The sequence below is a fragment of the Anguilla rostrata genome, chromosome 6 (assembly GCF_018555375.3).
Source record: "Anguilla rostrata isolate EN2019 chromosome 6, ASM1855537v3, whole genome shotgun sequence".
In the NCBI taxonomy this organism is placed as follows: domain Eukaryota; kingdom Metazoa; phylum Chordata; class Actinopteri; order Anguilliformes; family Anguillidae; genus Anguilla; species Anguilla rostrata.
The window spans coordinates 17,801,491-17,816,520 of record NC_057938.1 but is presented as its reverse complement, the minus strand read 5'-3'; the positions used below and the strand labels follow the sequence as shown (position 1 = coordinate 17,816,520).

General features: G+C 43.7%; 1 protein-coding gene across 7 annotated transcripts in view; it reads right to left on the bottom strand.

Moving 5' to 3' along the window:
• Positions 1-15,030, bottom strand: part of LOC135256706 (TRAF2 and NCK-interacting protein kinase-like) — a 113,065-nt gene that overhangs the window by 86,272 nt on the left and 11,763 nt on the right. For all 7 annotated transcript variants that reach the window (XM_064338742.1, XM_064338743.1, XM_064338744.1 and 4 more), the window contains exon 2: positions 11,118-11,183. In XM_064338742.1, the coding sequence (XP_064194812.1) occupies positions 11,118-11,183 (66 nt within the window). The remainder of the gene's footprint in view (positions 1-11,117; positions 11,184-15,030) is intronic.

Genomic DNA, 15,030 nt, shown 5'->3' with positions numbered 1-15,030 from the left:
CGCCTTTCATCAGCGTATCATTCATCACTATTGATCACATGTATCATCTTTGTAGTGATCCTCCTCGCACTACGATCTCCGGATTGGCAGCCAACTATAGCGACGGGCTAGCTCAGGACTTTGCTGGTGCAGGCTGGATTATTATCTTCCAGGGGAGGAGTCTAGGGCTGGGTGCTTTATGGCCCTTCAAAGTGAATAAATCGAGCCTGTGCAGTCCATTAAAAAAATACTGATTTAGTGCACATTCCAGCCCGGAGGCACCTCTGCCCTGCTCCAGGACAAAGCTTCGTGAAGCCCGCTCCGCTAGGGGAGAACGAATGGACTCCATCCCGCGGAATCGTTCAGACGGGGCGCCACGGCCAAAAACCATGGAAACGCCGCGCCGCGAGGAGGGAATTCGGGGCTGGAAAAGGACCCGAAGCGAGCAGCCTTGTGTCCTCCAGTCCCTTCAGCTCATAGTTCAATCACCATGGCGACCATGTCAACTTGTGTGTCATTCATCTTTGTGTTTGTGTCATTCATGTTACAATCAGTGACGCGAATGTGTTCCATGTGGCTGCTTAAATAAGTACATAAAATAAACATGTAAACTCCAAGTTATATATACCTATTTACTAACACAACACAAACCTGACAAAATCACTTTTATGTCAACATACCGGTACAGACTGATGAAAGTATGTAAATGCATGTCATTAATTCAAACCAGCTGGATGTTTAATGACCTTAAACAGGAAAACCTCAACGTATGCGTACACAATATCCATTTTTGCCATAAATAAGCTAGTAATCATGTCCTTCCCTTAGTCGAATTTGGATATTTTTGCCCTGATAAGAGTACAGAGCAGTGTTAAAGAAAACAAAATTGTTTTCCCCTACAAGAAGATGGACACTATGGCAGAGGTGTTCAACAAAACCAGACACACTTGGTCACGCTACACAAGTGTTACCCACCAAAGGGCAGACAACAGGCCAGCCCCTCCATTTCTGTGGTACATGATTCCTTGCCAGGTGAAAATGCTTCTGTAAATAGATCTTACCCTTCCAGGGGTTTGAGACATATAGATTTGACACACACACACACACACACACACACAAGACACAAGACAGAATAAAAATAATGCACAGCAGGGCAGGAAAGAAGACAGAAACAAGCATTAAGAAATAATAATAAAATGAATGAATGAAAAATGGGTCGATGAACGATAATTACATAATCAGAACAAGAGTTCATCAAAATCTTACTTCACATAACAAAAATTGAATTAATTCACAAATTAGTAAAATGAAATTAATATAGTAAAAATGATAAAAGGTTACAAAAACACAAAGTTCAAAAAAATTCATCCTACAACATTCAGTATTAGCAAGCCTATAAAAGTGTTTAAAAAACATATATATATATATATACACACACACGCACATGCACACGCACACACATACAGTTCCTCTTACAAGTTCACGGTAAGAAGCCTTAATCTCCACTTTGTTTATGATCTGTTCCTGAAACGTGTGTTAATGAGATTACTACAGCACGGTGGATTGATCATTGTGGCAAAACACTATGATCTAAGCTTTGGTTCCCATGAGGGAAGGGAACTGCCCGGTAGCAAGGGGATGCTTGTAGCTCCGTGGGAAAAAAACATCACTAGAGGCATTTAGGGTGCTTAAAGGCTTACATGAACTGGGTGTGGTGCAAAACGAGCATGCAAATGACCCAGCATACTTTCTGGATTAGCACGTAAATCTGCTTTGAAAGTTTCTGAGGTAACCTAACACATACCAAGGTTACACTTCAAAAACATTGCGCTTTTGGTGGTTGACCTTTCCAGTGAGATGTGAAATGCAACCGTGAAAAGCCCTGAAACGTTTTACAATAAATATGCAGGAAAAAAGGTACTACTGATGATGATGCTTCATAAACTGTTCGCATGACTTGACATTACAACTCTGAAACAGCAGGCGCAAGCCAGTCACAGATGCATAAAACACAGGTGTATTTATCCAGGGGCGGACGTGGTGGCTGCAGTAACCAGCATAGCCCTGGGCTGTTATAAGAGAGGGAGCGCTAATACTGCAGAACAGATACTTTCTCCCACAAATGTATTCGGCGTCATTGAAATGGAGGCAGCAAGTCATCTTTGTCTCAGCAGCTCGACTGAGAGACCACAGCAGGGGGGGAAAGCCATTTTCCCCACGAAAAGCTGTGCCTTCGAGCAGACAGCCGTTTATCTGCTAAAAAAGTGCAACACGGCCGACGCGAGAAAGGAGTGGAGGATGGGCGACTTTCCAGAACGTTCTACTTTTTTTTCCTCCCAAATGCCTCCGCTTGGGCTCAACTGAGGACACAGCAGCCTTAATAAACCTAAAACCTACTCTACGAAAGGCACAGGTTAGACTAGTGGTACCCAAGCTGGCCCATTTATCAAGCAACGGTTTCAGTGACTGACTCCTTATTAAAATACAGTCTAACACATGATCAAATATAGGACTGCAATGCTTTTTAGATATGACCTGATAACAACTGACCGTAGACTATGCACCATTTAATTGGACCAGTGTGAATGTCATTGGAAAGTGACGATAGTTACTTGTATCTCAGAAGCCATCTCAACCCCTACCACAATCCACGAGTCCTGACCCACAGTTTTGGAACCGGCAAGTTACCCTGACAGACCCATCATCAAGATTTTGCCATGTACATCTCAGAGATGTCAAGATGTTGGTACCGATTCCTGCTGCTAGAATCTGTTATAATCGTTTCAATTTCTCAATAGAGATTAAATAAAAACTCAAAAGGTCAAAAGTTTGATTTGACATTTTGATCATTTATAAATCAGCTTACACGGGGCCATGTGCACTGTACGTCCAACTAAGCATGTCCTTTGGGCTTGTTTTCAAGTAATTATTGGCTCGTGTCAGAAAACTTCAAACTGAATTTGAGGTTGAATTTGACATTCACAATTAACGATGACTGTAATGGTGACGCACAGATCTAAGAACAGCCTGATATCCCTTTAGTGCTAGATACCGAAACCCTGAGGAAACGTAAGCAAGCTAATGTGAAAAATGGATTATGCTGCGGACTGAATGCAACACTCTGTCCACTCTGATGCTAATGATTTCTCATGACACAAATTAAGAAAAATTAAAGTCCACAAGTTCCATTCCAGGAAGAATCTGAGGAGCCACATTTTGCCAATGCACGAGCACAGCCGAAACCCTTGTTCCTCTGCGGTGTTGTCACCGATTTGTACGTCAGCTTGCCTGCCGTTAAACTCTTCTCCTAAATATTTACAGTTTGGGGCTGGGACCCAGCGGGCTGTCATGTAAATGTTATTAAAACCAAAAAATAAATTCAGGTGTCTATGTACTTGGCACCATTTAGCAAACCAAGTATGGGACTGGCTTTCTTTGTAAGGCTTCCCTCTGCTTTGGTGTCACTGCAGGCGATTTGCCTGGCCAAAAGAACTTGAATACAGTGCATGCTATAGCGCATTACTGCCTCTCAGCTCAAAAGCACTGTTGTGTAGAAACCATCTGTTGAAAAAGCCTGTCAGTAGGCCTGCGGACAATTGCTCCACCTCAAGCCCCCGAGAAATCTTTGGCGTGGCATTTTCTTTATGTTACTTCAGCCACGTATACGTTTCAGTGATTTAGCAAACAAAAGGCCAGTAAATTTAAGGGGAGATGGAGACGGGAAGCAAGGGAACTATTTAATTGCTTTAGCGGCAGGGCAAACAGGGATGATTTGTTGTGTAGTCTTTTCACATTATCTGCTTTGTTTAACCAGTGTCGGCAGGGCCGTGAAGATACACACTAGCGGGCACACAAACACACACACACACACACAAATGTGTAGGCACAAATGAATTCAAACTGTGAACACAAACACCCTTAAAGCATAACTGCATTCACACTAGGAAGACTCAAACAATTCTACCAGATTTTTCATTTCTTAAATGAAATACTCCACAACGACATTCTTTTATGGGAACGGAAGAAGAAAGAGCTGTATGGCACCGAGGCCAGTGGAACCAGGCTAACCAAAAACTGGCCCCTAACCCCACCAAGATCCTGAATTTATAAAACAAGAGACGTAGCAAGAGGTTTCAATCGACAAGCCCAAGTGGTCCTTTTTAAATCTGCTCCAGAAACCCTTTTCACACATGCAGACATACGCATTCATTCTAGAATTTTGCCATGATGGGGTCATGTGTGAACAGGAGCTGGAGTTTTAATTAGATTCCAAATTATTAGGTAGGCCTCCAAGTTTTTTCCCAGTCTTTTTTTAGCAAGGTACTAGGCAAATGTTAGCTAACTTCTCAGGCTAGTAATCCAAAATACAAAATCATACCGCACTGGGCTTGCTCAGACAACATTTAGCCAACTAGAACCATCATGTGTAAATGCTATCAAGCAGGTAAAATACAACGGCAAAATAAAATGTGTTGCAAAAGCCTCTTGTGGTGGCCATTTTGAGACAGCGGGGCCCACAAGGCCTTGGTCTGTCACATTCCAGTGGACACTCCCTGTATAAATGCATAACTTTTTAAAAAGAGGCCTTCAACACAGGAGGCTGCATCAAATATTCAGAGGGAGAGAGGAAAAAATGTTCAATAATTAATGTTGAACAATGTTTTTCTATTTTAAGAATTTTCATGAAATCTTCAAGGCGATATAAAAAAAAAAGTCTAACCTGCCTCTCGCCCCAAAGTGCATAGGACCTGAATCAGGAAAAACACCTTGATTGCAGGGTAACTCCATGTCAACAAACTATATGCATAACTAAATAAATAAATAAATAAATAAATAAACAAAGCAGGGACAAGTTACGCGGGTGGATTTTCTGACGGGCGGGGCTAGGGGAGACCCAAGTTACTTGTGCGTGTATGGGTGTGTTTGTGTATTCGCCTGTTGTTATAGCCCAGGACGTGTTTGGGCTTTATCTTCCCCCCAGTTGCCACAAGGTGAAGCAGAACCTAGGTGGCTACCTCACATGTGGGACATGCTGTACTGCGCATCAAAGTTAGTGAGTAGTTATTACAATGCAGCAGGTGCTCTGCATTCAGTCTAAATAAAGGAATAATCAAGAGTGGGTGGGGGATGATCTTAACCTCTAATTTGACACACGTGTGAGCTACAGCCATACATATCTTCAAACAAAATTCATACAAAACGAAATATAAAAAAATCCCAAACAAACAAGACAAACACCTCTGGTTTTCAGATACACCATTTTGGTAAAGACTGTAATTCCCCTACTGCCCATTACCCAGAACAGTAGCAGAGCTTCAGGTGCCTTTAAACAAATATTTTGTCATTTAAAGGTACAGTATATACGTTTGGAGAAACAAGCAAGAGATAGCTAGTTTTTGAAAAAAACATTCTGCCATCACAAACTCGTCCCCTCAGCTCTCCCATCCAAAGCCCCTCCCGGGAGTGCAGCGCATCATGTCTCATTCATACGTAGAAAACACAACATCATCACAATGAACATAAACAATGAACATAGCTTTCCCTTATTGGAAAATGTAGTATTTTGATGCATTAGTGGTAGAGTTAGCGTTAGCTGGTGCGATATGCCATAAGAAAGCTTAAAAAGCAAGAAAGTTAGCAATACTGCACAGCCAAACATTATTATTAAATTAATTGTTATTTTTGCTACAGCGCATTTAATCCATATTATTTGCCGACAAAGCAACTAGATAACCATCTAGCTAGCAGCTACCTAGCTACTTGACACACACACGTACAACAATATAAATGAATCTATAACCCTTTCACACCTTCAGAATCATACAATTGAACCAATAGTATTTACACATTGTAAGCTTTGAAGTTCCCTGTTTTGTCTGTGTTGGGGTTCTTTTTCCCTTTGCCCTCTTTAGAAAGACTCGCACGAATTTGGGAATACACAAAACTTTCTCTTCTCTACAGCCTCATTCATATTTCATACCCCTTTGCCCCTTCCACTGCTTCCAAATCAAGTAACCTCCAGTGCCTGTAGTATTTATAACTGTAAGCTTTGAAGTGCCTTGTACTGTCTGCGCTCTGGTCTATTACCCTTTTGCCCTCTGTGCAGAAATACACACTCAGTATTAACATTTGATGTCTTTATACTCATTGTGTGTGTGTGTGTGTGTGCATTAGGGTTGTCACAATAAGAAAAAATGTGTACACACAGTAACACGAACACGCACACACTAAAATAAGGCAGAAAAAGAATTGGTGGGGAAGTCCTTTGAGGGAACACGGAGCTGAGGGAACATGGGGCTGAGGGAACACAGGGCTCTAAACTGGTTAAATTGCATTGAAGGAACTTGGAGCCAAGGGAACATAGAATTGACCCCCTCCAAAGCCTTTGGGATTGGGGGTGACTGTGTATTATTTTGAAGTGCATGAGCAGTACATCCAGGAGCCTCTCAGTCTATCACCCACGGCAACTTAAATTTGATCATTCTGCTTAGGGACCAAGTACCAGGGTCCAATGACCATGATATGCACTTTTGTACATCACTTTGGATAAAAGCGTCTGCTAAATAAATGTAATGTAATGCAATGTAAGTACATCAGACATACATGGCCACTACATATGCAACATAGCCCATCTTTGTTTGTAAACCACATCAAGTCCTTTAATAACAGCTTTCATTTTTTCTGATGTGAGGGATGAACAAGATCTGGGGCCTGACTTGAGAACTTCAGACAGTTCTGATTCTGGTTTTAAGTTCGTCTAAAATGCTGATGAGTTATCTCAATGTCTTTTTATCACTTTGACACGATGAACGTCTCGAGCCAAATGGTATTGCTCTCTGCGTTCGAGGAAACACCAGAATGGTGATAATGGTCGGGATCGTCCCCATGCACAACAGTGACGGTTCGAGCGAACACATGCCTTTCTCAAAAGATTTCGGCTCTAATGCGATGCTGCGATTCTTGCAAACATTCTTGCAAACTCGCGGCTATGTTCTGTGGATGCTATCTCTCACACGGACATGGCGGCAGCTCTGCCAAGACAGAAAAAAAAACTGTAAAATCACTTCTGGGAGTCTGTTCTACTTTATGTGAGTTTTATTAGCTGTAATTCACATGCGAGATAATCCCTTGACTTGAACAACATTGTTTTTACAACTGACTGGTGTAGTTCCTTTCTGGGGAAATACTGGCAGTCAGTACAATTAAACCATCATCCAGAGAGGATTTTCTCAACTGCTGTATGTTTGCGAAAGTATTTAAATGAAAAACGACATTTCTGATGAATTAATCTAAGTGAAATGGGTGGAAACATCTGATGAGGTCCAAAGGACATTACTACAGAATTTGTGCAACACTAAACAACAAAAGAAATTGGGTGCAATGACATGTCAGAATTAAGTCCACATTTATGCGGCTCAATTTATCCCTCAGCGCACAGAATGTGAAGTGCATTTGCTCAGTGACACAGCGCGAAAATAGGTCAATGTCATCTAAAATAACTTCAAAACCACACCGCTCTTTTGTCAACCACAATATCGTCACTGAGCTGTTTCTACGGAAACCACGTCCCTCTCCTATTCTGAATCCCTTGAGGGAGAGGGAACTGTAATAACATTAGTAACAAGAAAAAACAGAGCATGACCTTGTTTAATAACCAGCAGAGTTATCACAAAGGAAGACGTTTTATTAGGTGAATGATTTAAGGAGCAATGTGTCTCAGTCCAAGGGGTTGTATTCAGTGATCAAAAACCACCTTGAGGGTGGTTCTATCAGAACATAGCACTCAGAAAGATTATATGGTTGAGTGTACCTCATACCAGCCTCATATTATACATACTATTTGAACTTAAGAGAGTACACATAGTACAGTAGCTGACATCTAACCTCCCAAAGGTTAATTTCTAAATGCATAAAAACAAACTCCAATTAAGATATTTATGTTCAATGATTACAACAAAGACACTGCAGAAACAAGCCTGCAGTCCCACTAAAGTTTCACTTTTATTTGAGTCAAATTAACTATATTAGTTTCTTTTTCATTCTCCTGGTCTAATTTCATTGGCTGTGACATTGTTGCTTGGACAAGAGAGATGAAGGCCTCCCCTTCTCATTCTCCCATCTACATCTCTGTCTCTCTCTTTCTCTGACTCTCAGATTCTTGCCGCCTTGCCATTCTCCCTAATTCAAGTCTATTGCATAGAATATAGATTCTGATCTGGGATCAGCTTTGAAGTGTATACTTTATATAGCCTAAAGCATAGATATGAAGCATTTCAAGACAATCACCATTAGCACTTAAATGCACACTCTATCAAACTTTTTTGTTCAAGTCCCCGATTTGAATATTTTAAATTTGGGGACTGGGATTTTCAAGGAGCATATGGAACATGTTCAGAGTGGACACTGAAGGCCAAATTAAAGCCCGATATCTTTTGACATTTTGAACCCATCTTTTAACCATTCCACACGTCCACTAGAGCTGGTGCTACAAAACCACGTGTCTAACATCACAGTCAAGCTGGTGCTAACCAGCGCTCTACTTCAGGCCACTTCCCTGGGTCCTTCCGCATGCACTTGGCGCTCTGTGGACCATTTGAACCCCAGCAGTAGCAGAAGAAAGGACAGGCCCTTGACACAGACACAAAGTGAGCGCAGTCGAAGCCATACCACCGGGCTGCCGCGCACACGGTCTGCGGCTATCGGGGCTGCTTCGCCAAACCCTGTCGTTTCCCCTGGCCCTTTTCCCATGAACAGCAAATCTTATTGGCAGCTGCCTTCAGAGAGGTGGGACGGCCTCAGTGAACCATCCGACTGGCCCGACACCAGACCGGAAGCACCCGCCGTTCCCGCTGTTAGTTTCTTAGCCCGGCGCCGTTCCTCGTTCTTCGCCCGCCGCGCCGCGGCCGGCAGTAAACAACCCGAGGACGTCCCCTTTCCCTTAATCATTCGGAACGCCCCGCCCGAACAATCCAGCTCGGAGCCGGGCCACGTCCCCGCTGTCATGAATAATTACAGAACCGGTTAGCGCCTCGTTCCGTTAACAGCGTCCTGGGATACATCGCGCGGGATCGGGAGATTATAAATTTCTTAAAAGGCGCGCACCGCACTGCGGGCCCCGTCAGTGGCAAGGGCACCCTGGGACACGGCGGCAGCTGCAGGCTGAGGTGAAGCGGTGCGACTGCTCGCTCGGTAGCTCAGCGCTGCGTCCTCCTTATGTCTGTACGTCTCTAGAGCACTCGCTGACGTAAGGCAACCCTGCCATAACAACACGGGCTCATTAAACGCTGGCTGGATAGCCCCAGCTGAACAACAACACCGACAGGGAAGCGGAGCATTTAGTCACGGAACAGGGATTTTCAACCTTGGTCCAACCTTGGTCCAATTAATCTACTGTATTAATTGCTCTTGATTAGATGCTTTTAATGTCTAATGAGGGATGATTTATAATCTTGCATTGTTTTAATATGAAATAACAAAAAAACTTAAAATACATTTTCAACAACCTTAATTGATCAATAAATCACAGAATACACCAGAAGTGCCCCTGGACAGAGTTTGAGAGCCCTAGCACTAACTGGTCCTGGACTCCCTCATAACTTCACAAGCAGGGCCGCAGGACCACCAGACGCACTATGCTTCTGCCGACACACTTTCAGGGAAACGATCAAGAGCCACACAATTCCCTGTATCGGTTTAATGTAGACTGAAAAATATGTTCCAGTCACCCTGTTCTGCCAGCGACACCGCTGGTGGCTACAGTATCTACAAAGAGAGAACAGAGACAAAGGGACTTAATGAGAAAAGTGAGATAGCGAGCGGAGGGGGTGTGGTGGGGGATTGCGGGGTGGCAGAGCAGGAACTAGAATAACCGAAAGTGCTCTATCTGACCCCTCCCACCGCAACAAGCTTTGAGACAGAGGGACAAGACATCTGAGGTTCCCTTATCACATTATTCACACTAAAGAGTTCATTTTCAGCCCTATCTAACAGCTCCTCCGGCAGGTTGGCAGGCCGGCCCCACCGTCACCCCCCCCCCTCCCCCCCCTCCCCTTTTTGTCTGAACAAAATGAAATTGAAGGCTGCCTGGATCCCGCAGGAATGCAACAAAAGCTGCTTTGCGACTTCTGGAGCCTCTGCTACATAAACGGGCCAAAAAAAAACCCGATCGACTCTCTTCCTCACGTTAAAGCACGCGTCAATTCACCCCGGCTGAACGCTCCCTCTGCCTCCGCAAACTGGACCCTGGATTCCACCACGTTTTTTAATTGCGTCTGGCTGCCTCCTCATAATGGGCAGATTCTAATCATACCGAAGCAAAAAAAAAAGACAAAGGTCTCTATTAAGCATTAACGGATCGTGACTTAATTTTCGAGAGGCAAAGAACAATTATTAAAGCTATTTTTTTTATTTATTTTTTTTAAACATTATTATTCATGGGAGTAATCTGACGATAATTTCCCGGACAAATGCTAAGGTAACGGCATGCATTAAAAACTGTACAGCTATTAGGGGAAACTTGGGAGCGTGGGATGCGGAAGTCAATATATTGAAGACGTCTTAGGACTGCAACACGAGAATTTTGAAGCGGGGCCCCCATGAGGAGGACAGGCTAGCAGATGTGAGGTGAACAACTTCTTTTGAACAACAAAGAGGAGCGAAGCCCCTTGGGTGGGACCAGTTTAAAGCGGCCTGGCTGATGCCTACTGTCAGAACCCCTTCGCATATCAACTCGATAAAAAAACCTTTTTGCCTTTGAAAGGCAACTTTGCCCATAGTAAACTTTTTCAGTGGCGCTAGGGCATGGGAGAGTTTTTCATTTTTTTTGGGGGGGGGGGGGAAGGGGGGCAGGGGCAGTGGCAGGTGGTGAGAAACCCCAGGATGTTTCGAAAGCTTTGAAGCCCAGGACCCACCCCCCCCGGCTCATTTCCGAAAGAATGGCTGACTTTGAAAGTGGCGGTAGGGGCCCGGATCCGAGCGGCCAGGAACACGGCCAGTGAGAGCCCCTTGGAAGGACGCCATTAAAACCCAAAGCAAAGCTAAGCATAAGTTTTAAAAAAACAACAAAAAAAACTGAGAGCTTTCAGCCAATGCGCTCTGAGGTCTCGAAGGACAATGACGGTGGAGAGGCGACAACTTACCTTGTACACCTGTCCGTATGTCCCGTTACCCACTAGCTCCACCAGCTCAAAGATCCCAGCAGGGTCCTGAGAGAAAGGGACAAAGGTAAAAAAAAAAAAATTAAAAAAAACGGTATGAGAACAGAGAATCGCAAAAACACACCGCTGGCAACAGAGCAGAAAAACAGGTCAAACTTCCCCCAAATGAAACTCAGTAAGCACACAGTGCACACATGAAACAGACAGGGAAATTATGTGTAATAAGAGCACGTACTGTACAGAAATTTCGTGCAGTTCATGTGATGCCGTGGCAGTAAGTGGGAGAGAGCAGGGGCTCAACATGGATGTTCAAACTGTTCCTTGCTCCACCGATAATCCCCCGGCATGTTAAACTTATCCTTGGTAGCAATGTCATGCAAAACAAGATTTGATTATGCTCACTGTAAACAGATCCTGGGAGTGCTTCCAAATCGACCGGTCCTCTCTTTGAGTTTGCACTAACTCATCACAGCTAATACCTTACATTACAAAGTCATACCACTGCCAGACTATCATTAGATACACCGTTCTGTTGGTACCACATTATATCTATTATGTTGCCTACCCATTCACACTGCTTTACAGTTATAGATGCAGTTCTGAGGCACTACTTCTCCACTTTTTCCACACAGTGTATTCACCAAAATATGTCAAGTGCCTTGCCTGATAGTCCTCTTCTGCCTACCGAATAGGCCAAACTGAACTGAGTTGCTGCTGTTATGAGCAGAACTGCCATTCTGAAGGTTTTGCAATATGCTGAAATGACTTTTTGTAGCTCAACACTTCTCAGGCTTCCATTGACATCCAGTGACATTAAGATAGGCAGCTGTTTCTGTGCAGCGGAGTTAGCCAAATCGGTAGTCGGCTATTTTCGTTCTGACCGCCTACATAAAAAATGAGTCACAGCAAAAACTGCATTCAGGTGTGCCATTAACTAGATCCCTACAAAGGGGCTACAGAACAGACCATGACTGAGTTTAGTGGGGAACGCAGTGCTCCAATGTAACCTAATCAAAACCCCCTACTGAAGGAGATTCATCAGCGTTCAGAGAGGTACAGGCATGCAATGGATGAAAGCCAACCCCTTCACCCGTCACCATACAAGCTGGATCTTATCTGTAGTTCACTGGAATAACATTTCTAAAGAGCTCATGACTCACACTTCACATGGAATTTAGTAACAGCAGCATACGGGTCCAAAAATCTTCCATGGAAGCTTAAACAGTAGACCGTGACAATGCAACGAACAACAGCAGTTATTGTCACCATAATTCAGCCCGAAAGTTGTTTAGAAACGCCCATGCCACACCAGACAAAACACACTGGGAAAAACAAAACAAAACATTCATGTATTATTTGTATGTATTCCAATGTGCATTTTATAAACAGCATTTTGTGAACTCAATTAAAAGTGGAACTCCAGGAAATTTGTCAGCAACCTGTTCAAACCCAAAACATCAAGTAATCATTAGTTTTATATTAATTACTCATTTATAACTGCAGGAAATATACTATTTGAGAATGTTTTCGTCAAAATGCTACTGAGTGGTTCATAGAGGAACAGGGAGAAGCACCACCACTGGGGAGCTAGGGTGGAGAAGCTCCTTCTTAAAACATATTCAAACAAAGTGAAATTCAGAAAAATATCACCACAGTTTTTTGCATTTCAAATTATTTGCAGAAGACCCTCCGTGATATTCTGCAAAAGCAGAGAAATAGTACTAACCAATTCAAACAAAATTGAACCAAACTACAAGTCACTACTGATCAGACTGGCTTAATCAAACTAAGAGCAACAGCACATTTCCAATGACATTCAAAAAGGGGCCTGGGTCGATGTTTCAAACTCTGAGCAATGCAAAGTGCAGGAATTTTGAAAGTAAGTGAGAGTGCAGCTTAAGTGCCACTGGGATTTCCGTTTTTTTAAACACTTGCGTTGGGTATCTGCAGCTAAATGGGAAATCCCAGAATCCCGCTGAAAGACTGCGCAGCCATACACACGCTTATCTCCCTGTATGCTCCAGAGACAGGAGCTCACATGCAGGCAGTTTCTCTGTTCTTGTGCTCGAGGTCTACAGACCTGCCGACCCAACAGAAACACAACATATTTTTATTTTCTAAAACAAAAGAAAATGGCCCCCTGGCGTTTAACATGTGCCAGACCATTTTTTGATTCAGCACAGCACAGCGGGTTTAGCTCCACAACAATGGCAATGGCCAAAAGAATTATGAAAGATTTAGATTTAGTATGTAGCTCCTTACATTACATTACAGCTTAACAAGATTTGCACATTGAATAGCAGGGAACCAGTTCAGCAGTGAAATTTCCCCCGGTGATGAGAAAGCACGCCATCTCCGAATTCCGCAATGGGTGAGTCGTAACAGACCCTTTCATGACTCCATGAATCCAAGCAGTCCAAGTACTATTCTCCCAAGTCCTTTTCTCCTCATATCTGCTTTGACGGCACCCAATCAGACGGTTGCTCCAAAGCATCCAAGTGATTAAAACTTTTTACTGAATATTGATGTATGTTGAAACTGTTTGTAGAAAGTGAGTGTACTTGACTGACTTCCCTGTTGCCCCAGTCCCCAGATACATTTTTGAAGCTCATAACCATGACAATATCACCTGTTAGCATCAGACTGGTAGCAATCTGCTAAAAAGTAACAAATTCAAATCCTTCATGGTAGAAACCAAGATATCTTACACTATCTACAAGATAACCCAGAGCCTGCATTTATGTGAATGAGAATGGTGGAATGAGTAACAATCATGTGATTTGTCAATGTACGCTAATGCAATAAAGGCACGGCAGAAAAGATTCTATTTTTGAAGTAACCATTTAGCATTACAGAATTCCGTTTCAGAACAGGGACCTGAGTAGCATTCCATACCAAAACGCAGAATGCAAGGTGACAAATGATTGAAGTTCCTGCTTCCTGCTGCAGCATTCCAACAGTAACTGCCAAACGAACATCTCCAAGGAGCAGAGTCACTTTCCCTTTGCTCCTATTGTCAAACAGGCCCTCATAAAACACAACCCCATTCTCCTGGACCGTGTCCCAGGATTCACAAGAGGCACAGGCTGAATTGTTATATTAAAAAAAACAAAAAGGCCGTTCATCTTTCAGCAGGCTAGCATAAACATTAACGCCAGCGAAAGGCTGACTTCTGTTAAACGGTATTGGAGCCTGGCAAAAAACACACAGAGGTGTCACAAATTCTTCCCACTCTAATTTGAATTGAACCACAAAATTCAATCGCACAGTCAGGAAACTCAATGAAGGTAAAAACAGTTTAGACGGCTGTCTCAACTGGTGGTAAATGAGGAGGAAGGTGCTGCTTGCCCTAAGCTGGGCTTTAAAACCAGCTGCGGCATCTTGTGCTCCCTCAGTGTAAACGCTGAAACCCGGGTCAGACAGAGGCGAGGCGTGGCCTGACGCCATTGTGGCCTGTCGGCGGAGAGCCGGGGACCGCCGGTGACATCAGGTGTGACTAAGCGGTCGTGAGGGCGGGGATGCTTCCAAAAGACCAGCTCTCCGCACAGAACAGACATGCGAACGCTAGGTTGTTGGAGTATGTTTTTCAAAGTGCTCGCATCTCTGTCTATCTTATATACATACTCCACCTCTTCATTTCTTCTTTTACTTTCTACACAGTATTTGCGTGAATACGCATATGCATGTATGCTGCATGTCTGTATACGTACATACGCGCATGCGTAAATACATCTCCGTTCTTCTCTCAGTCTTTCCCTCTCTCCGCCCGTCTCTCCCTCTCTCTCCCGGCCATGCCAGGCCTCTCCCTTGTCGTGACTGTCGGGGCTGTCAGAGGAGCCGTGTTCTCCGCAGCGGGCCCCCGTGTTAACGGAACGTGCCGCTGTAAGGGAGCGAG